The sequence below is a fragment of the Glycine max genome, chromosome 20 (genome assembly GCF_000004515.6).
Source record: "Glycine max cultivar Williams 82 chromosome 20, Glycine_max_v4.0, whole genome shotgun sequence".
In the NCBI taxonomy this organism is placed as follows: domain Eukaryota; kingdom Viridiplantae; phylum Streptophyta; class Magnoliopsida; order Fabales; family Fabaceae; genus Glycine; species Glycine max.
The window spans coordinates 27271653-27296824 of record NC_038256.2 but is presented as its reverse complement, the minus strand read 5'-3'; the positions used below and the strand labels follow the sequence as shown (position 1 = coordinate 27296824).

At 36.7% G+C, this 25172-nt stretch overlaps 1 protein-coding gene across 1 annotated transcript; it reads right to left on the bottom strand.

Moving 5' to 3' along the window:
* Nucleotides 1–3521: 3521 nt before the first annotated feature.
* On the bottom strand, nucleotides 3522–4303 carry LOC100789893 (zinc-finger homeodomain protein 2). Its single transcript, XM_003556834.5, has one exon. It carries the CDS (start codon nucleotides 4283–4285, stop codon nucleotides 3536–3538), a length of 750 nt encoding a protein of 249 aa, XP_003556882.1. The 5' UTR covers nucleotides 4286–4303; the 3' UTR covers nucleotides 3522–3535.
* Nucleotides 4304–25172: the final 20869 nt, after the last annotated feature.

Here is a 25172-nt window from a genome sequence, read left to right as displayed (position 1 = left end):
ACAGAGAAGAAGAGAGCTTAGATGGAGATCGAAGAAGAGAGTGCGAGCAAAATAGGGCTCACGCCTGATATATTTTAAAATGTAAGTCCAACATCGGTTTTCAATAAAAAAAACCAATGTTAACAAAATGATGTTAAAGTAAACATCGGTTTTCTAGACGAAACTGATGTTAACTTAGCATACGTTACATCGATTTTCAGCCCACCTTCTCTATAATTTTCCTCAGTTTCCCAAAATCAACAAAACCCCCCACAACAGAAACAACCAAAACAACCACCCACAAACATAAAAAAACAAACAAAGAAACAAAAACCATCATAGGGAGAGGAAAAAAAATAGTACCTGTTGGTGGTTTGGTGACCTATGATGATGCTTCACCACTGTTCAAAGGATCACCCAATAATAGGATATTTCATTTCATCAGAGCAGGTCGATGAAGGAGGGGTCGGAGGTGAGGAAGGTGTAGATGGTGTGTTGAAGGTGATGTCGTAGAGGTTGTGCTTGTCGTAGAGGAAGCAGTGGTCCACCACACTGATCGGCGCTACCACAGGGGGGGATGTAGGGTGCTACAGTTGGGGAGGAACTTAGTTGCACACTGCTTTGGTCTTGCTGTAAGGCAGAGTCAACGGCACGAGTGTAGGGAGGCGGCAATGAGGCCATGACGCAAGACCGAGTCTAGGGTTTAAAGATGGGTTTATTTCAAAACCATCTTAAATTAACTTTCATTTAATTTAAAAAATGTCAGTGTTTTTTATACAGTGTTTTCTCGCGACCGTCGTAGAAGGAACATCGTATAAAAGCTTCTTTTTAGTAGTGAAGTTTCTTTATTTTATCTAGCACTTGACAAAAAAATAAAATGTAATTGAATTTAATTAATAAGGATAGATTGTTGTGGACATAAAGGCACTAATTCAATGTTGTTGGATATGTTAAGAGAAACATTTTCCAAAATCATTGCATCTAGTTTCACTATTTTTAAGCATAATGGAGAAATGATTTAAGTTAATAGCAATAGTTGATTCATTGATACGTAATTATCATCTTTGGTAGTGATGGTACTCGAATAGTAAATTGTACTTGCATGATTTTCTTGTTGTCCAGCGCAATACAGAAATATTGTACGCATCCATTTGTAGAGAATATGCTATATTAAAAAATCATATGCTCTAAATGTGTTAGAGGATAATTTTCTGAGTCATATTGATATAAGAGCATGTGCTCTTAAATAGAATACAAGGTAATCTAAAAAAAGAAAATCCTAAACTAATGCTCATCATTGTACCCGCTGTCAATTCCTATAATTATGGGTCAATGATTCTTGGTCATAAATACAAAATATGCGGCTAATTAAATCTCCTAATAATGGGATTTAAATCCTATCTATAACAAGAAATAAAATATATAGTGGGATTTTGACACTCCCCCTCAAGATGTTGAGTGGATGTTATCCATTCCCAACTTGCTAACAATAGATTGAAATGTAGAGCCACTTAATCCTTTTGTTAAAACATTTGCTAGCTGATTTCCTGTGGATACAAATGGTGTATAAATTCTCCCACTATCCAACTTTTCCTTTATGAAGTGTTTGTCTACTTCAACATGCTTGGTCCTATCATGTTGCACTAGATTATGTGCAATGTTTATTGTTGACTTGTTATCACATTATAGCTTCATAGGTTCATTCCACTCAATCTTTAGGTTTTAGATGTAATATCATCTTATAAATTTTAATTTATAAAAAAATATTATTTCATGAAAATATAAAATTATATTCATACAAATTTTTGTTCCATACATCACACAGGTCCAAATCTAATTTTAACTAATAATGCCATATAATTAAATAGCTTAAGTAATAATCTTTTCATTATATAAAGTAATGTAGACCAAATCAAATGATAGTATTTTATTATTTTTAAAATATTTATATATGTGATTTAATGACGATATTTTTTTATCTATATTACAATAAATAACATGAATATCTTAATATAAATAGAAAAAATATTCTCACTAAATCACAAACATCATTTTAAAAGATAAATATAATATATAATAAAAATAAAAATTATATAAATATACATATTATAATTTATGTCAAAATAGAATTTAATCTTATATATTATATTTTAAAAGATAATATATGAGATTATAAAAATATTATAAATTAAAAAATAGAAAAAATTTGAATTTTGAACTATTTTTTCATAAAACCTATATGAATAATATATTTTGCACCAAATATTTAAATGAACATTTAGGTGTAGTGATAATGGAGTGTTTTTCTCACTCCAGGACTCATGATTTTAGTCCTTCCTCAAGCATTAAAATCAGTTTTGGGGACTTAGATAATAAATTAAAAAATAAGAAAAATTTGGTGAAATAGACAAAATAGGAGGACAAATTTTACAATTAAACCTATAATCTAACATAACATTTTTAATCAATTAACATAACAATGGCTCTAATACTCCTATGAACTTTTTTTTCCCGTTGAAAATCATCTTATATTCTCTAGAATGTATTCTAAAAAGTATTTTTTTTGCATATTAATGATTTCAGGAAATGTTATAATTTCCTTTTTTTTTACCATGTTTTCCTACATTTCTATTCCCATGGGGATCATATATTTATTATTTGGTTCAAAACAATCAATCACAAATATTTTTTATTGACTTCCATATTTAATCTTTATAAGGATTTAGTAACCGAATGAGAGTCTTTTATTATTATTAACATATAACATAGTGTGTTGTGTCTTACATAGGTATTAAATTCATATTCTATAATTATAGGATTAATTATTTTATATTATTTTGAATTTTAACATATTATTAATTATTTAATTTAATTTCACTAAATATATGTTAATAAATGTGTCAAGAAATATTTAAATATATTTTTATACACATTTATTTGTTTTTATTTGTCTACAATCTTAGTATTTTTTTTCTTGCATGATATGAACAATCAATTGTACGTGTTGGCTCTTTCCTATGTCTTTCTCTTCTCATTAAAAAAAAGGTATTTTTTCAATTTATCTTTCGGATTTAATTGTGATATTTTTTCATGCATATTTGACGTAATTAGTTCTCTTTTTTTTTTCTTGCAAATTATACATTCAAAAAGATTCTAACATTTTTTTTAATCTTTTGGCATCTACAGTTGCAACAGAAGGTTACTCTTTAATGATGTGTCTAGAACATCCTATTGAAATGCCAAAATATCCAAACACTGAATGTTCATTGGAGGAAAATGTTAAATGACATGAAAATAAACCATGTTATAAAAGTGCAGAGATTGGAAACAAAAATACAAATTATGATTAGTGCATAAGTATTTATATTCTTAAAGCACAAATTTATCTCAACCTTGAACAATTGTGTTGATTTTGGATTGTAAAGAGAGCATGACAATGAAACAATTAGAGGCGAATGGTGGTTGCTATTATGGTAACTTAAAACAGAGAAACATATATATATATATATAGAGAGAGAGAGAGAGAGGTAACGGGGCTGGATTATTTTTTTTTTGTCTATAGCTTCTTACCTAAGGTGTGCATGTTGTTGTGCACCCACACCTTAAGCACATGAGGTAGGATGCTAGTTTGGGCACAAAACTCCTGCACGACACTCTCATCGTTCTTCAGAATCCTCCAACCAAGCTTTTCTGCAAAGGCCAACATCTTCTCTTTTTGCTCTAGGGTGAACCTAGTCCTGAAACGCTTCTTGCTGGACCCGCCATGAGGAGTGGCACTCGTTGGGTCTGACACTGCTTCCATGTCCTCCCTCGAGGACTGGGCCCCACCACTACCCCTTGACCTGGAGGGGAGTGCCAGTGTGGTGCATTGTTGCCCTTGCACACGGGGGTAGCCCATCTGCTCCCCATAGTACGCTGCCAATGGCAACGGCGAGTGGTGGTAGTAGGGCACCAGGTAGGTGTCATTGGGGGTCTCCTTACGATGGAAGTTTCGGTGGTAGTTGCACACGAGGCATTTTAGCGCATCCAGGGTTCCCTCCTCACCTAGAGGCAAGAACTTGATGCATCCATCAAGTGTGTGGACGCCAGTTTTGACGGTGTGGTTCTTAAGGCACTCATGATACTTCTCATTGTCGTTGTTTTGAGCCAAGGTGGGTGGTGTTGGGGTCACTGGAATCGCCACTGGTATCGCCGCCGCCACTGGCTCCTCTTCGCCTTGACTTGAGGGCGGTATTCCAAAGTCGTTGTGACTCGCTGTTGCTGCGGGCATGCTCAACTCAGTTTTCTCATGGTGCTTAAACTCCATTTTGGAAATATGAGAAGAATTCTGGCTTCAAAGTTGTGATAGCTAAGGGTGGTGGATGATTGAGCATATAAGGAAGCGCTGAAGAGGAAACAAACAAGAAGTGTTGAATGAACTCTCTTTCTCTCTCTCAAATAATAGTTTTAGTTTCATACACTTTTAGGGTAAAGTCAAACAATACATTAAAGATGCATTAATTTATTTGAATAATAAAAGCGAGTCTTTAATAGGTATGATTAATTTATTTGAATAATAAAAGCAAGTCTTTAATACAAGGTGTGATTCATTGTTTTGAATAATAAATTTATGGATTCTTCGAGAACAAGTTAAAGATGCGGTTTTTGGTGGACCAACCATTTATAACCACAATAATTAGGGCATTTGCTTCTTCCTTGAGATCCTAAGACACTTCCATAAGTTTTAGTTCTTTAGATCAACTTTGAAACTAAGACTTAATACTAGAGCTTAATTACTTTTAAGGTTCACCACCCCTTTCCAAATATGTGTTCAACTAAACAATGCATTTATGTTTGACAAAGTCAAACTATGAGTTAAAAACATTTTAATTTATTGAATAATAAATGTGGTTCTTTAATATGAGGTCCAGTTAATTCATCTGAATAATAGATGGACGGATTCTTTGAGGACCGATTGAAGATGTGGTTTAAGGGACAATTACTTTTGATTGTTTGTAGCGAGTCACTACCAATTGCATTAATATTTGTATACATCGTCATAATTTTTTTAGAATACTAAACATGAACAGTTGTTAGCCTTACTTTTGTTGTCATCACCTTCCATGATAGTTGTCTTCTCTATCTCTCTCGTTCTAATCCTTGTTCTCTTCTCTCTTATCCTTGGTCATTCTCCTTCTCTTCTTGTACTTGCTTTCTCCTTTTTTTTTTCTATACTCTAGTCTTCACTTTCTCATTTGTTCTCTTCTCTTTCATCCTCACTCTCTTCACAACTAGGATGTCTATTGTGGAAACACTGCTCTTGCATATTCAAATGCTGCCCATGATGCTTCGGTATATGAAGAGGCTTTAGGGTTTATTTTATCTCCAATGTTATTTCATTTCCTTTTATTCATTTGTTGTTTGTTATCTGCAAAAGTTGCAAGCTGAGGGGAAATGTGTCAACCCTGTTTTCACCTTTTTTTTTTCTTTCTATTTTATAGATCTTGTTGTATCAACACAAAATATATCAAATGCAACTCAAGCTTCAACTCTTAAAGTACCACCCTAACACCCCTTCCAAGGACCACTCCCTAACTCTAAACCCCATGTGTCTCTCTTGACCTTTTTAAACACCCCATTTTTTTAAAAAGAAATTAAAAAGGATTATATTTAAAAATAAATAGAGTTTTAGAAAAATAATGAAGATTTTGGAATTAAATAAATAAATAAGCAAATAAAATAAATATATGTTCTTAAAAAATGTTTTATTTATTCATTTGATAGGTAGTAAAATAGAGTTTATTTTTATAAAATGATAAAATCACTACCACAAAAATGGTCTTCTACGATGCATGTTTTATTATGGTTGTACAAAAACTGATGTCATAAGTAAAGTGGTGACATTTTTGTAAACAACTAGAAATTTTCTAAGAGGATTTTATCAAAATCTTCTTTGAAAATGAATTACGACATCGGTTCTACAATGCGAAAATACAATGTCTTTAGGGAATGTGAACGAGCTCTCTCTCACTCCTTATTTTCATCTTCTTTTTAATCTCTTTCTCCCTCAGTATTAGAAAATCCTAAATTCTCCTCCTTGCTCTCTCTCTCTCTCTCTCTCTCTCTCTCTCTCTCTCTCTCTGTCCGTGCCTCCATCACCGTGTAGATCCCCACGAAGTCGGTAAAGATACAGAGGCGCAGGTGTTCATTGCTCATGAGATTGACTTGGATTCTTCATCGCCGAAAGCTATCCTCTTTCTCGTTCGAACATGGCATCTACATCCTCCTTATCAGGTATGTCTACTAAACCTTAGTTTAAACCCCAATCTCCATGCACATGCATTCGTTGCCTTTAAAAACTACAAACCAACGCTCAACTTATCATGAGAGTCTCACTATTCAAACTAAGATGCTGGACCTTGTTCAACTGCAAAACCCTTGTGGTGCTCAAACTTTTTGGGGGCTTAAATAAGAACCCTTTTTTGTTCGATTTTTCATCTGTTGATCTGCCCTTACTAACAACCTTGCATTTGCAATCATTTATACTAGAGTGTAGGGATACGACAAAGCTTCCTGGTGGGAGATTGAATCTCAAGTTCTTGTGCGTGAGCCATCTTTATTTTAGTGGTCCTGAAGCAAGGTTTGAAAGATTGCCTAAGTTGGTTAGAGCCACGATTGCGATAGGCCATGTTCTATTGGAGGTTGTTAATAATGTGAAGTTTCTGCACATAGATTGGGTCCTACTGAGTGTGATATTTTTTTGTTACTTTCCATATTTTTAAGGAAGAAGGGGTTTCTAATGTTTTGTTGTTGTGATACCAGATGAAGGACAAAGAGGAAGCGAACTTGATTCTTGAGTTTCAAAATTTAACCCACCTAGAATTGGGCTATTCAGATTATACTAGGGATTGGATTGAGGGGTTAGAAGTGATCAAGCGTTGCCTCAATCTTCAAATTCTTGACATTGATATGGTTTGATGAGTTGAACATTTAAAAGTGATTTCTATTTTTACCTTTTTCTTTACATAAATTGTATTAATTTTATTCTATAATTGTTGTTGACAGGGGAGTATTGACATGAATGCTAGAGGCGATGAAGGAGCAGATTGGCCATTCCCTCGATCTGTCCCTTCATGCATTGCATTACATCTTAAAACATGCGAAGAAGAAGAAGAAACAAAGAAAGGTGGTGCTAGGTGTGGCTGTTACTCTATTCTATGGTGACACCCAATGAGTCACTAGTTGACTCATATGACCCGTCTATATTAAAAAATTATAAATAATTTATAACTTGTAAACTTTTATACTTAAAAATATAAATGAAAATATAATCAAACTTCTATAAATTTGACTACTGCAATTTGACATTTCAATTATATAAATTAAAGTTTCTAACAGCTACTATCCAAATATAATTACATTCCAATTAATTTGAGATTCATTGAAGTTTCCAAAGACAAATTATGCTTTAAAAAATATTTGTCTCATCATATTTTATGTTTTTTAAAATTTATTCCATTCTGAATTATTTATTAATTAATTTTTTTCTTTATTATCATTTGTTATCTTAACTAAAATTACTAAATTACCCATATTAAAAGTAAATATAAAGGATATTGAGAAAAGTCAGACAACAAATGGTAGAAACTATAAAGTACTAGCTTTAGTGTGGTAAGGTAAGCACATCTCACGTAGAAGGTTGACGGCTCTCGATTTCTAGCAATGCCACGTAGGAGTATTTGGTAGCTTTTAGTATATGAATTGTGTAGCATTTGACTGATTAGAGAAAAAAGCGTGAAAGCTACAACTAGGCTGCAAGCTTGCAACATCAGAGAACATGAAAAACTGTCTTTGCAGAGACAGAGAGGGAAAGATGTGAAAACACAGTTACCTAGGGGAATTTTGCGGTCTGCTCCGAGTCAACTACACTAGTTTGGCACTAGGTTTGATGACATGTCAACGAGTTACTTACAGAAATGATCCAACAATTGAATCAGCTCGGCTAAGGGTCTGGTTTCCGATTCAACCAGCCGAGCCGAGCCGAGTTTAATAACACTGATTGGGAGGGTTCCTTACTTAGTATTGAAAATCTTGCTTTCAATTTGATAGTAGGTAGTAAAGTTCTTCTTCATGGAGTATGTCTCATTAATATTCTCCCGCATTTCACAAATGGAGGTAGAAAACATACAATTACAGCTTATTTTTTGAATCAGAGTGCCATAACCAGGTTTATGATAAGAGCATCCTCATTATCCCTGGCCTCAAACTTTGGACCACCACTTTCAATATGGCTTAACATCATATGCCTTTTGCAAGTTGTAAGAATGTATTGTGCCCATTGTAGATAGTTGTGACCATCAAGTTGATAAAAACCACCAAATTTGGAAGGTCGTCAGGACCCAAGGTGATAACTTATTCCTCTGCCATGATTAGAAGCCTGTTAGCATAAGAAAAATGCTGTAAAAAATAGGAAAGAGTGGCGTTGTAGATCTAGAGTGCACAACACTAGATTTAGTCAAATTGACCCCTGGGATAGTCAGAGGGCATGCTGACGAGCTGTTCTGTGCCAGTGCCAAAGAGTGGCCTACACATGCTAGGTATTAGGGTGACGTGTAGGGTGTAGATCCACCCCAATTCTTATGGTATCAAACCAGTAGAGGAAAGACACTCCTCCTATTCTGATCATTGGTCCTGAAGGCTGCAACGATAAAGGGAGTAAATAGAGGCATGCTGATATCGAGCACTGGAAACAAAGCTCCCAAGACTTGGAGCTCTGATACCATTTTGAGAAAAGGAAATGTGGGTGAATAGTAAAATCTCTGATTTCCCTTTTATAGGTACGCAACTAAGCCTAAACAAGGAAATAATAAATTATTTCAAGAAATATAAACATCAGTATACGATGTCAGATATTAAAGTGAAGAAGTAACCTTCTCAACCAAACAACTTTACTAGTAACAGAAGACAAAGCACGATATTCAACCTCAGTGGACGATTTAGAAATAGTTGGTTGTTTCTTAGAACTCCAAGAGAGAAGGTTGTTCCCTAAAAGCACACAAGCTAGAAGCGGACCTTTTGGTATCAACATAGCTGGCCCAATCAGCATCAGCAAAGACAGTGAATTTGAGAGAGTTATGAGCAGGGAAAATAAGCCTTGTCCTAGAGTAGATTTGAGATATTGCAAAAGATGATGGACAACATTTAGCTGACGAACTCTATGTTCTTTCATATATTGACTCAAGCGATTTACAACAAGTGTTATATCAGGACGTGAAATGGTTAGATAAATTAATTTACCAATTAACCTTTTATACACTGAGGGATCAAGGAGTATGTCTCCATCATGAAGATTGAGCTTCAAGTTGGGATCCATTGGAAGATTGGAAGGTTTGCATGCCAAGAAACTTGTATCTTCTAAAAGAGATAGAGTGTATTTTCTCTAGGAGAGTGAGATACCTTTGCTGGATTTAGCTATTTCTAAGCTAAGAAAATATTTCGAAGGGCCAAGGATCTTCAATTGAAACATAGATTGCAATTGGAACTACTGCAAAAGTGAGATTTTATGACACTAAAACAAGGACGATTTTATAAAACCGCCTTAGTAAAAGATGCGACAAGCTTTCAACTCCGGTTTTCTAAAAACCGCCCTTGAAAGCAACATTTCAAACACGGTTTTTAAGAACCGTCTTTGTCTTTAGATATTTTCCCATTTTATATTAAGCTGAAAACAAACACAAAACCTCATCCATGTTTTCTCTCCTCAACCCACACACAGCCCCATCCTTTCCAAATTCCTTCTCTCCCAATCCCCAAATACTAAATCGTCACGCCTCGTAACAGTGTGCGCGGAGGTGAAACAGACCTCCACCGTCGCCACCACCACCACTTCCTTCGACAACAAGATCCGCGAAATCCTCGGCAACCACAACTACAACAAGCTCGGCCTCCCTTTCAACGAGCAGAAGTACCTTGCCAACGTCATAGTCGACACCATCCTTGACAATGTCTCCATCGCCACAACGCACTGCAAAACCCTAGAAAAGTCAGCGTCATTTTCTAAGTTAGGATGATAAGTGCCTTCTGGAAGATCAAGTTTAAGAAATTCCAAAGTAATTGGTATTTCCTCTTAAACATGTTTGCTCTATTTTTAATAGCATTTAGATGAGGAGATATGAAAATAAATCTTTGCAGGTTTGGTTTACTCCCTTCCACTCTTATGGATTCTTTGAGGTTGGTATGCAGTGCTCACTGATGTTTCTGCACAGTTGTTCCTCTATATGTTGGTGTGTTTGTTTGGACATCTATTTCAGAATGTGCAATGCAAGGTCATAGGTTTGTTGTGGCTACCCCTGTTTCCTTCATGCTTGCTTTCTTCCTACTCCTTACACCTTGTTTTTCTTTAAATAGTTTAGCTTTTTTAGACTCCACCTGTTTGTGCTTGTTGCTTGCATGATTGCACTCTCAATACATCAGTTACACAAAATTTTATAAGATGTTTTCTTGATATTTTAAGAATCAATAGAAGTCACATTCAATTTGATCTATCTTTTGTATCCATTTTCTTCTGCTTCCATTTTGGTTACAGTTTACAAACAACTTACAAGTTTATTATTGGGTAGGCTTAGCAACAGGTTCCTTAGAACTGGGTCTGGTTTAAGTTCTCACCAAATGAAGATTTTAACTGTCATGAATGTAGCATTAGCATTCCTCATCTTCATATATTATGATATGCATCTTTCGAGTAGCTATTTATGTTGCTATTTTTATGCATCATTGCCTGATATGTTACTGCCCTGATATATTATGCTTTAAACTTTTTATTTCCTTTTTTTCATAGTGCATAAGAATTGATGGCGCCAATCTTGTAGAGCTCTCAGCCATGGGTCGAGAAATAGTAACATATTTTTGCTTTCCATTTTCATTTTATTTCTTCTATATCTTATATTGTGCTGCTTATCTCTTGTATTTATCATAAGAAATAAAATTACATGGAAGCACTTTGTCCTCACAATTTTTATCTATTTTGAATTTAATTTACTTCAATTTTTATTTTATATTAGTTTAAATGGATACTGTCAATATATTACCAATTGGTTTTAATAGGATTTGTTTATTTAGATTTTACTTTCGGTAGTTTTTACTCAAGATATTTATCCTAGTGCTATATTAAAGAAAGTGTCTATATTAGTTTTAATTAAAATAATAAAGAATATAGTGACTATGCCGAAAAAAAATATATGGGCAAAAGTATGATATATAAAAGTAAAGTCAAACATGAAAAAAAATATATGGGCAAAAGTATGATATATAAAAGTAAAGTCAAACATCCTTCAACCTTTAGCAATAAAATGTTAACTATTTAATTATGGGGATTTGATAAAGCTAGGATGATAATTGACAATCTCTATTACTGTCTGCAGGTTCAAGGAATGGGGATTTGATAAAGGTTGGGGCAACATTGCAGGAAGGGTTAAAGAGACAATGAAATTGCTCTGAGGTACTAGAATCAGCTGATCCACTGAAATTGGAATCACTTTTCAGCAGGCTTCCAAATATGTTCAACATAATTATCCTCTCTATTCATGGATAATTTGACCAAGCAGATGTCCTAGGATTGCTAGACATTGGAGGCCAGGTGGGAATTTCTCCTTATCAATGATTTCATTTAAGAAAAATTTATGCAGTAAAAAACTTTGTTCCTAAATCTTTTAATGATGCTATTTTGTCTAACAACCACTCTTGAATATAGCTGAACATAGTCAAAAGTATGACATTTTTTTTCTGGTTTTGTAACACTACTCTTTATTGAATAACTTCAATGAGGTTGGGGCTTCTTTTTTTTTTATCAGGTGGTATATATTCTTGATCAAGTAAGGGCCTTAGAGGAAGAGCTACTCCATAAGATTGAGCTGCAAGTCCTTCACGTGAAGCCTCAGATTCTTGTGGTAAGCTACTAAGTACTAACTACTAATACAAAAAATATAAACCTGGATGATAGTTTTTAATTATTTTAATTTTTTGTTAGTGTCGTGAGAGATTATAGGCTTACACACTTTTATTTATTGTTATGTTGTTCAAGATTGATGCATGTTTGATAATGACATGTTGACCGGTAATAAATGACAATTTTTTAGTGAGGAAATTTAGCAGTAAGGAAAGTAGGATCATTATACTTTCTCAAATAAAATGTTTTCCATGTTATGCCTTCAATGATAATAGTCTCATTGCTAAATTGCCAAACTAGGAACCATCTAAAGAAAGCAGACATTTCCTTTTGTATAGTTTGTGATAATTGTGACCTATGATGCTTTTGAAAGACTTTCACAATGATAGTAATCTTCTGCCCTATAAGTGCTCCCACAAATTATTTTGAATATGTTTGCATGTATTATACTTGTCATTTTTTGCTTCTTTTTTTTATACTATGCTCAAGGCTTGCATCTGCTGCCTAAAATTTGTTACTAATTCAAGTTTTTGTTTTCCTCTGGATGCAGAGGTAACATGTGCTCAGGGTTTACGTTTATTTAATAGTTCTTCTAAGGTGAACAATGAGCTATATAAAGGTTATCAGCGAAGTAACACAGAGAGATAGATCAACGAGATAGTTGCAGGTAGGTATATAATTATAATTAGTATATGACATTAAGTTTGGGGCAATACTTATTTTCATATTACTTTTGACAGGTTATGATTTTTTAAATTCAAATGGGAGTATATTTAATGTCAGCATATGGTACTACTCGTACTTAAGTCATTTAGATGGAAGCGATTTGAAGTAGGCATATAATTTTTTCAAAGAAACTTAATCATTAGTGTTCAAATTCATGTGTGAATTCTTTCTTACATAAGAAACTTAATCATTAATGTTCATATAATTTTTACTTGTATTTATAAATTCTTGCAAAATATATGAGATACTTGTTAGTATCAAATTATTTGTGTGAATTCATTCTTACATAAGAAATTAAAACTGTTGTTCTTGTGGGAAAGATAATCTCTATTTATACTTTTATTCTCACATAATCACACATCTTTTTTATTTTATATTATAGCACATGTTTTTTGAACTTTCACATTTAACCAGATCCATGTTTTTTCTTCTTTTGATGTGTTAGGTAATCAAAATAAATTATGTTTTCTTCAATTTTTAGCTAATATTAATTTTTTAATTAACTTTACGAAATAAATTATGTTTTCTTCAATTTTTAGCTAATATTAATTTTTTAATTAACTTTACGGGTATAATGAGATATTTATTAAATAATCATTTCAACAATATTTTATTAATTAAATTAATTGTTATACTTTTAAAACTGAAAGCTTCAAAGTTCAAAATGTTTTTTATACAATTTATTTATAATTGTAATTACTGGTTTATAAAAATATATGAATTAGATTAAATTAAATTATTTGTTATTTTTTATTATATTTTCAGTATTAATTGTATTTATAATAATCATACAGAATATGAGATACTTATTAGTGTACGTAAAATGTTCTTTGTGTGTTTGGTAATGAAAAACCAACATAAACAAATTTATTAGTATTTTGTTACAAAAATTTACTTTTTATTTTATACTACATATTCAGGTATCTGAAATTTGTAACAAATAAAATTTCAAATTTATTTTGAATTTAATATACATAATGGTTAAAAATAATATCAAATAAAATTTATATTTCACAAAAAGAGTTATTAAATAATATATATATAAGTATCTAAAGTTTAATCTTAAAACAAAGTAAATCTTCACCTATACCTACACTCACACATACATATGTGATATTACACTTTTGTGATATTTTTTTGTAATCTTAAAAAAGTAAATAAATCTAAAATGCTAATTTTTAATTTACTTGTGTATATATCCATGTGGGATGTGGCGAAGGACCCAAAAGGGTGTAAAATGCTTTTGTTGGTGAAATGGTAAAGAAGATGAATTAAGGCAAAAAACTTACTACTTTGGAAACAAGAATAACGTAAGCACATGATTTCTCTAGTCCATAGGGATAATGTATTGTGACATATTTAATGGGCTAGGGAAGCATTATCATTGATGCGAGAATAACTTATTGTCCTTGGAGACGGGCCATATTGGAAACTTACTACTTTGATGTTAGTATATGCATGACAAGCAACAGAATTTAAGAATCATGATGAAAATGCATGGCCTTGGAGACGGGCCTATTGGATGATTTCGTATGGTTATTTTCTTGTCATATCCATTGTCTACATGTTGTAGTGTTTTGTGATATTTGGCTTAGTCATAGGTAAGAATGCAACCAATGTACTGTGTAACTGTTTTCTTGCCATATCCAATTTGTATTTTATTTCATCTATACAGATTTACAAATTTCATTGGCTTTTTATTGGCTTCTCTGTTTTCAAATGTTAAAACTGCTACAAGTTTGATGATTGTGATTAAGCTGTTGTATTAGTATTTTCTTCTATCTGATGTGATTACCTTTTTTTCTCTCATTTTGTTTTTTTTATGTAAATGCAGTACTTGCATACATTGGTCTGTTTGGAACTGGGCTATTTGCTGGCTTTCTTTTCCAATTTTTTGTTCAAGACACATCATTTCCCAGTAAGTCAAAAAATGACTGAGAAATGATACCCATCTTGGGTCATTGATGTAATTTTTCCTAAATATTTTGATGTTGCTAGTTTAAAGACCTATCTATGGCTTGGTGTTTGGATTGATAGTTATTGTACCATATCACAACTCACAAACAAATAGTTTTCTGCATGAATTGTTGATGATGCAAATAACAATAGCCACAGTCATTCTAATAATTGCTTTTGTGCCCAATAAATCTGGGGAGATATTTTAATCATTGTTAACATGTTCATGCCAAAGGACAGTTGTAGCCACTATTCATTTATAAAATAGATTTTCACTTTTTTGATATTTAATAATACCTTTATGATAGTTTTTAATTATTTTAATTTTTTAAAAAAATACATTCTAAGACGGTTCTAAAAAACACATCTTAAGGATACCATTCTAAGATAATTTTTGGGAAAATTGTCTTAGAATTCTCAAATTTTTAACAATTTTTTTCTTTTTTAAAAAGACATTCTAAGAAGGCTCTCTTTTCTAAGAAGGTTTTTCTAAACACCGTCTTAGAATCTTCACTAATTTTCAATTTTTTTAAAGAAAAATCATTTTAGAAATTGTACTTTCTAAGACAGTTTTTATTTTATATTAGTTTTCGACTTTTAACGACGCTGGCTTCAAAGACGGTTGAAAACCATCTTTGAATATGCGTTACAACTGTCGTAAAAGGGTTTTTTTCTAGTAGTGTGAGTCTGAATAGCATGCACAGAGGCAGAATTTGGTCCTAACAGGATGATATCATCTATATATACTAGTAGAATGACTAAGGAATTCCCTGAACCAATGGTGAATAGGGAGTAATCATGTTTGGACTGATGGAACCCATGACTAAGAAGGGTAGTGGAGAACATACAAAACCATTGCCTAAAAGCTTGTCTAAGTCCATACAATGATTTGTTCAATTTGCATCCCAAGGAAGAATTTTCTGACTTATAACCTTTGGAAAGTTCAATATAAACTTCTTTAAACAAATCTCTATTCAAAAAAGCATTATTAACATCTAATTGGAGAAGACACCAGTTTCTAGCAGCAGCAACACAGAGCAAAACTCTCACAGTGGTAAGCTTGGCCACTGGAGAAAAGGTATCAGAGAAATTGATTCCTTTGGGAAGTTCCATATAAACTTCTTCAAACAAATCTCTATTCAAAAAAGCATTATTAACATCTAATTGGAGAAGACACTAGTTTCTAGCAGCAACAACACAGAGCAAAACTCTCACAGTGGTAAGCTTGGCCATTGGAGAAAATGTATCAGAGAAATTGATTCCAGCTTATTGAGTATACCCTTTGGCAACCAATCGAGCTTTGTATCTATCCACAAAGCCATCCATTTTATATTTAACCTTATACACCCATCTACAACCCATACAATGCTTATCAGGTGGTAAGGGAACAAGTGTCTAGGGGGAATTTTCCTCAAGATCTTTGATTTCCTCATTCATTACCTGACGCCATTTAGGATAGGGGGAAACTCAATGATGAAATTGAGGTTAATACACAGCTAAAATCAGGTTAATGAGAGCTCTGTAAGGGGAGCAAAGAGCCAACAAGGAACAATGATGCTGGATCAGATATGAAGTCTTTGATTTTGATGTAACATAGTCAGACAAGTATAAGGGAGGCTTAATATGGCGCGTACTCCTTCTTAAAGTGACAGAAGGAAAAGGGTCAGGTTGATCTGGGCTAAGGACTAAGGGTGGATCACTTGGATCTTGGATACAGCTAGTAGGTGTCTGTGGTGATTGGCTAGTATTTTGGTCAGGGTTAGGTAATGTATTAGTGAGAGGAATGAGGATAACCAAATCAAGTAAGGAATCAGGAATGACTTGGTTCTATGAAATGGTTTGAAAGGGAAAAATGGATTCATGGAAAACAACATCTCTAGACACAAAAAACTTCTTAGTGTCCAAGCTATACAATTTGTATCCTTTATAACCTCTTGGATAGCCAACAAATACTGCAGGTACTGCTTTAGGGGAGAATTTGTTCCTTGATGACGAAAGAATGGAGGCAAAGGCCAAACAACCAGAACTCCGCAAGGCATGATAATCTGGTTCCTTATTAAACAGAATGTTGAATGGTGAGTTATGTTTCAGTAATGATGAAGGAGTTCTGTTGATTATAAAGGTTGCAGTGGTAACACAATCTCCCCAAAATGATATATGGACTTTAGAATGGAAGTACAAAGCTCTGGCTACATTGAGAAAGCTCTTTAGCATTATCAGATCTGAGGCACTTGATGGAAACACCAAACTAAGTTTGAACCACAGTGAAAAATTGTTTCACATAAACTGAAGCTTCAAATTTGTGTTTAAGTAGAAATAGCCAAGTGAATCTTGAGCAGTCATCTACCAATGTAAGGAAAAATGTATGCCCCTCATATGTAGGGTGGGCATAGGGACCCTATATATCACACTAGAGTAAATCAAAAGGTAAATCAAATAAATTAGAAGAAAAGAAATTAGGAGAGGATAATCTTTTAAATTGAGCAAGTGGACAAACAGAACAATTAGAAGAAAAGAAATTAGGAGAGAATTGTAAACCAATTTTATTATTCAAATGATTGAAAACTTTGTTCGATATTGGACCAAACCTAGAATGCCAAATATGAGCATTTTTACAAAGAGTGGAATTTACGTGTGAATTGATAACAGAAAATGTAAATTTGCAATCATGAGTGTCCAGGTTTAGGACATAAAGGCCTTGGATGAGATACCCTCTACCAATCCTCTTGCAAACTTGCTTCTCCTGAATATCAAATTCATTTTGGGAAAAATAAATGGACAAATTAGGATTAATTAGTAGGGCAGTAACTGAAATTAAATTGAATTTGAATTTAGGAATGTAAGCAACATTATGCAAAACTAAGGTGTTGGTTAAGCAAACTGAACCAATGGCAAGAATGGGTATAATGTCACTATTAGGAAGAGGTACAGTTTTATCAGAAACAAGCTGGTAGGATCTAAAATGATGAAGAGAGCAAGTAATATGAATGCTTGCACCAAAATCTAAAAGCCAACAATCATGAATAAAATTGGAAGTAGAAATAAGCATACCACTTGAGGAATGACAACATTGGTAGCATGACTTTCTAAAAGATTCATCAATTGGCTATATTGTTGAACAAAAAGTTGAAACTGTGAACCCAAGTCAACAAAAGAAGGTTGTGATTGAGGCATATCAACAGACACTTGGTGAGCAACTGTTGACCCCCTTCCACAGTTCCTTTTTCCAAAATCTGTAATTACTCGTTTTATGTGGAAGTGGTTTAACCTGCAAGTGCACCAGGTTGCCAAGTATTTAATTAAAATGGAATGATCTGAGTATCGAACATAGGGAACTTGTTTATTTAGCAAATTTTTGTTCAATAATCAGGCATTTTGTAAACAAAAATTAATAAATGTGAATTGAAGTAAAAGTATGATATATCCTAATGGAAAAGCAGTAAACCTGAGCAAATAAGCGTTGGGTCTTCCTACTAAACAAGAGGATGCAATTAAAGTTGTTTCTCTAATTAAGGATGTTCATGTGTTCTATGCCGAAGGCTCAAGTACTAAACCTCGATGTCTCTCAAGTTTAGACTAATTTAAACTAAACTTCATTCTCAGATCCCTCTTGTTGAACTCGGCTTAATTTAAACTGCATTATAATCATAGCATAATAAAAACAAAAACCCTGCACCCTATCCCTAGCAATGTAGTTATCTAGCCCTGCTCTATCTAGTTCTAAGGAATCAATACATTTCCCAATGCTAAACTTCCTAACAGCACACACCAATGGGTGATTAGACCAACAACATGCAACAATCAAGCACCGATAGAAGCAACAAACACATAAGGCACACTTAATTAGATGTGAAAAAGGTTTTACATCAACTGTTCAATAGAAATCCCCAACTGAGGGTTTTAGCCTTCCATTGCAAGGAAGCTCCTTTTACAATAAAGAAAGAGAATCAAGAGAAATTTCTTGCTTACACAAGAGGGGGAATGTCTCCTCCACCTCTTAGCACCTCACAATCACTCAAAAGCTCCCTAATCTCTCTAAAAGTTGGAAACTTGGCTCCTTGCTCTACTTCTTCGTTCTCTGAAGTTCACACCCAAGAGATCTCTGTGGTGGTTATTCTCTTTAAAAAAAAAGCTCTCTGTTTCTGTGCAAATTAGGATTAAAAAGGGCTTAAAAAACCTAGACGTCACACTTAGGGCCATTTTCGCGCTTAGTGCGAGTAAGTGAATATGAGCTTAGCACCAATCTCACGCTGAGCCTAGAAAGCGATAGACGACTCGCTTAGCAAGCTGATATTGCGCTAAGTGCAAGCTTGCGTAGTAAATGCCCTTCCTGATTCCCTTGACTCGCTAAGCGCTCTTGTGCTGGGCCTAGCTCGCTTAGCGCGACATCCACTTTGGCACTTCTTCAAATTTGCTCCTTTTTTGCCTGAAATTGAAGAGAATTTAACATTAATTCCATATAAAGAGGCTTCTAATGAATAGAGATAAAAACAAAGCAAAATTTATTTACAATCCTACAAAAGAACTTTAAATTGGGGATTTATATACATTTTTTAAAAGTTTTCTATACAAAAGTTAGTCGTTTAAGACGAGTAACATCAACCTTTTGTGATGGTTCAGAGGAGGAAGAAAATTTCTTCTTGACCACTGAGGAATATCCATTCTTCTTATAATTTAGAGGATAGCCATGCAACTTGAAACTATGATCCCGAGGATGACCCAACATACCACAATGAGCATATAAGGGGCGGTTCTTGGAAGAGTCTTTGGAGAGACTGTTAGAATTATTTCATTCATCAACGGGCTCGTTCGCCCCTGGTTGATGAAAGGTGCGGGTAACCATAAGGTAATCCTGCATGTCACCTGACTTCATGGGCCAGGACGATAAAAGGAGCAGGAGACAATGCTAGTCTTTGTGCGTCAACGGGCTCGTTTGCCCGTGATTGACGAAAGGTGCGAGTAACCATATGGTAACCCTGCGTGTCACCTGACTTCACGGGTCAGGATGACAGAAGGTGCACGAGACGATGTTAGCCTCTTCGCGTCAACGGGCTCGTTTGCCCCCTTGTTGATGAAAGGTGCGGGTAACCATAAGGTAACCCTACGTGTCACCTGACTTCACGGGTCAGGACGACAGAAGGTCCAGGAGACAATGTTAGTCTCTGTGCGTCAACGAGCTCGTTTACCCCTGGTTGACGAAAGGTGCTGGTAACCATAAGGTAAGCCTGCATGTCACCTGACCTCACGGGTCAGGACGACAAAAGGTGCACGAGACAATGTTAGTCTCTGTGTGTTAACGGGCTCGTTTACCCCTGTTTGACGAAAGGTGTGGGTAACCATAAGGAAACGCTACGTGTCACCAGACTTCACGGGTCAGGACAATAGAAGGTGCAGGAGATGATGTTAGCCTCTGCATGCTATCATGCGTTGAGTCTAACAGATAGCTAAAGAATGTTAATAGGGATAACCATTTGGGTATTTCCACCTGCCCCCTAACTTCACGGGTTAGTGCTAGACAGAGGTAGTCTGCACGGAAGATGATGTAAATCTCCGCGTGTCAACGGGCTTGTTGGCCACGATTGACAAAGGGTGCAGAAGACGACGTTAGTCTCTGCATGCTATCACGTGTTGAGTCTTACAAATAGCAAAAGAATGTTTATACGGATAACAACTTGGGTATTTGTGCCTGCCCCCTAACTTCACGGGTTAGTGCTTGATAGATGTAGTCTATGTGGAAGATTACAGAAATCTCCGCGTGTCAAGAGGCTTGTTGGCCGCGATTGACAAAGGGTGCAGAAGACGGCGTTAGTCTCTGCATGCTATCATGCGTTGAGTCTTACAGATTGCAAAAGAATGTTTATATGGATAACCACTTGGGTATTTCCGCCTGTCCCCAAACTTCATGGGTTAGTGCTTGATAGAGGTAGTTTGCGCAGAAGATGACGTAAATCTCCGCGTGTCAATGGGCTTGTTGGCCTCGATTGACAAAGGGTGCAGAAGACGACGTTAGTCTCTACATGCTATCAAGCGTTGAGTCTTAGAGATAGCAAAAGAATGTTTATACAGATAACCACCTGGGTATTTCCGCCTGCCCCCTAACTTCACGGGTTAGTGCTTGACTGAGGTTGTCTGCGCCGAAGACGACGAAAATTTCCGTGAGTCAACGGGCTTGTTGGCCGAGATTGACAAAGGGTGCAGAAGACGACGTTAGTCTCTACATGCTATAATGCGTTGAGTCCTAGAGATAGCAAAAGAATGATTATACGGATAACCACTTGGGTATTTCCGCCTGCCTCCTAACTTCACGAATTTGTGCTTGACAGAGGTTGTCTGCGTGGAAGACGACGTAAATCTCCGCGTGTCAACGGGTTTTTGGCTGCGATTAACAAAGGGCGCAGAAGACGATGTTCATCTCTGCATGCTATCAAGTGTTGAGTCCTAGAGATAGCAAAAGAATTTTTATACAGGTAACCACCTGGGTATTTCAGCCTGCCCCCTAACTTCACGAGTTAGTGCTTGACAGCGGTTGTCTGCGCGTAAGATGACGTAAATCTCCGCGTGTAAACGGGCTTGTTGGCCGCGATTGGCAAAGGGTGCAGAAGACGAAGTTAGTCTCTGCATGCTATCATGCGTTGAGTCTTAGAGATAGCAAAAGAAAGTTTATACGGAAAACCATTTGGGTATTTCCGTCTGCCCCCTAACTTCATGGGTTGGTGCTTGATAGAGGTAGTCTGCGCAGAACATGACATACATATGCGCGTGTCAACGGGCTTGTTGGCCTCGACTGAAAAAGGGTGCAGAAGACGACGTTAGTCTCTGCATGCTATCATGCGTTGAGTCCTAGAGATAGCAAAAGAATGTTTATACAGATAACCACTTGGGTATTTCCGCCTGCCCCCTAACTTTACGGGTTAGTGCTTGAAACAGGTTGTCTGCGCCGAAGACGACGTAAATTTCCGCGTGTCAATGGGCTTGTCGGCCGCGAATGGCAAAGGTTACAGAAGACGACGTTAGTCTCTACATGCTATCATGCGTTTAGTCCTAGAGATATTAAAAGAATGTTTATACGGATAACCGCTTGGGTATTTCCGCCTGTCCCCTAACTTTACGAGTTAGTGCTTGACTGAGGTTGTTTGTGAGGAAGACGACATAAATCTCCGCGTGTCAACGGGCTTGTAGGCCGCGATTGAGAAAGGGTGCATAAGACGACATTTGTCTCTACATGCTATCATGCGTTGTGTCCTAGAGATAGCAAAAGAATGTTTATACGGATAACCACTTGGGTATTTCCGCCTGCCCCATAACTTTTTGGGTTAGTGCTTGAAAGAGGTTGTCTGTGCCGAAGAAGACGTAAATCTCCGCGTGTCAACGGTCTTGTTGGCCGCGATTGACAAAGGGTGCAGAAGATGACGTTAGTCTCTATATGCTATCATGCGTTGACTCCTAGAGATAGCAAAAAAATGTTTATATGGATAACCACTTGGGTATTTCTGCCTGCCCCCTTACTTTACGGGTTAGGGCTTGATAGAGGCTGTTTGCATGGAGGACGACATAAATCTCTGCGTGTAAACGGGGTTTTTGGCCGCGATTGGCCAATGGTGCAGAAGACGATGGTACTCTCTGCATGCTATCATGCGTTGAGTCTTAGAGATAGCAAAAGAATGTTTATACGGATAACCATTTGGGTATTTCTGCCTGCCCCCTAACTTCACGTGTTAGTGCTTGATAGAGGTTGTATGCGCTGAACACGACATAAATCTCCGCGTATCAACGAGCTTGTTGGCCGCGATTGACCAAGGGTGCAGAAGACGACGTTAGTCTCTACATGCTATCATGCGTTGAGTCCTAGAGATTGCAAAAGAATGTTTATACGGATAACCACTTGGGTATTTCCGCTTGCCCCCTAACTTCACTAGTTAGTGCTTGACAGAGGTTGTCTGCGCGGAAGAGGACGTAAATCTCCGCATGTAAACGATCTTGTTGGCCGCAATTGGCAAAGGGTGCAGAAGACGACGTTAGTCTCTACATGCTATCATGCGTTGAGTCCTAGAGATAGCAAAAGAATGTTTATACGGATAACCACTTGAGTATTTCCGCCTGCCCCCTAACTTTACGGGTTAGTGCTTGACAGAGGTTGTCTGGGCGGAAGATGACGTAAATCTCCTCGTGTAAACGGGCTTGTTGGCCGCGATTGGCAAACGGTGCAGAAGATGACGTTAGTCTAAGCATGCTTTCATGCGTTGAGTCTTAGAGATAGCAAAAGAATGTTTATACGAATAACCATTTGGTTATTTCCGCCTACCCCTTAACTTCGCGGGTTTGTGCATGACAGAGGTGGTCTGCGCGAAAGACGACATAAATCTCTACGTGTCAATGGGCTTGTTGGCCGCGATTGACAAAGGGTGCAGAAGACGATGTTTGTCTCTGCATGCTATTATGTGCTGAGTCCTAGACATAGCAAAAGAATGTTTATACGGATAACCACTTGGGTATTTCAGCCTGCCCTCTAACTTCACTAGTTAGTGCTTGATAGAGGTTGTCTGTGCGGAAGATGACGCAAATCTCCGCGTGTAAACGGGCGTGTTGGGCGCGATTGGCAAAGGGTGTAGAAGACGATGTTAGTCTCTACATGCTATCATGCGTTGAGTCCTAGAGATTGCAAAAGAATGTTTATACGGATAACCACTTGGGTATTTCCGCCTGCCCCCTAACTTTACGGGTTAGTGCTTGAAAGAGGTTGTCTGCGCCGAAGACGACGTAAATCTCCGCGTGTCAAAGGGCTTGTTAGCCGCGATTCACAAAGGGTGCAGAAGAAGACATTAGTCTCTACATGCTATCATGCGTTGAGTCCAAGAGATAGAAAAAGAATGTTTATACGGATAACCACTTGGGTATTTCCGCCTGCCCCCTAAATTTATGGGTTAGTACTTGACTGAGGTTCTTTGCATGGAAGACGACGTAAATCTCTGCGTGTCAATGGGCTTGTTGGCCGCGATTTACAATGGGAGCAGAAGACGACGTTAGTCTCTGCATGCTCTCATGCGTTGAGTCTTAGAGATAACAAAAGAATTTTTATACGGATAACAACTTGGGTATTTCAGCCTGCCCCCTAACTTCACTAGTTAGTGCTTGACAGAGGTTGTCTGTGTGGAAGATGACGTAAATCTCCGCGTGTAAACGGGCTTGTTGGCCGCGATTGGCAAAGGGTGCAGAAGACGACGTTAGTCTGTGCATGCTATCATGCGTTGAGTCTTAGAGATAGCAAAAGAATGTTTATACGGAAAATCATTTGGGTAATTCCGGCTTCCCGCCAACTTCATGGGTCAGTGCTTGATAGAGGTAGTCTGCGCAGAACCGGACGTAAATCTCCGCGTGTCAATGGGGTTGTTGGCCTCGACTGACATAGCGTGCAGAAGACGACATTAGCCTCTGCATGCTATCATGTGTTGAGTCTTAGAGATAGCAAAAGAATGTTTATACGGATAACCACTTGGGTATTTCTGCGAGCCCCCTAACTTTACGGGTTAGTACTTGACTAAGGTTGTTTGTGTGGAAGACGACGTAAATCTCAGCGTGTCAACGGGCTTGTTGGCCGCGATTGACAAAGGGCGCAGAAGATGACGTTTGTCTCTACATGCTACCATGCGTTGAGTCCTAGATATAGCAAAAGAATGTTTAAACAAATAACCACTTTCGTATTTCCGCTTGCCCCCTAACTTTACGGGTTAGTGCTTGACAGAGGTTGTTTGCATGGAAGACGTCGTAAATCTCCGCGTGTCAACGGGCTTGTTGGCCGCGATTGACAAAGGGCGCAAAAGACGATGTTTGTCTCTGCATGCTATCATGTGCTGAGTCCTAGAGATAGCAAAAGAATGTTTATACGGATAACCACTTGGGTATTTCCGCCTGCCCCCTAACTTCACTAGTTAGTGCTTTACAGAGGTTGTCTGCACGGAAGAGGACATAAATCTCCGCGTGTAAACGGTCTTGTTGGCTGCGATTTGCAAAGGGTGCAGCAGACGACGTTAGTCTCTACATGCTATCATGCGTTGAGATTTAGAGATAGCAAAAGAATGTTTATACGGATAACCACCTGGGTATTTCAGCCTGCCCCCTTACTTTACGGGTTAGTGCTTGACTGAGGGTGTTTGCGTGGAAGATGATGTAAATATCCGCATGTCAACGGGCTTGTTGGCCGTGATTGAGAAAGGGTGTAGAATACGACATTAGCCTCTACATGCTATCATGCGTTGAGTCCTAGAGATAGCAAAAGAATGTTTATACGGATAACCACCTGGGAATTTGCGCTTGCCCCCTAACTTTAAGGGTTAGTGCTTGACTGAGGTTGTCTGCACCGAAGACGACGTAAATCTCCGCGTGTCAAAGGGCTTGTTAGTCGCGATTGACAAAGGGTGCAAAAGACGACGTTAGTCTCTACATGCTATCATTCGTTGAGTTTTAGTGATAGCAAAAGTATGTTTATACGGATAACCACTTGGGTATTTCTGCCTACCCCCTAACTTTACAGTTTAGTTCTTGCCTGAGGTTGTTTGCGTGGAAGACGACGTAAATCTCAGCGTGTCAACGG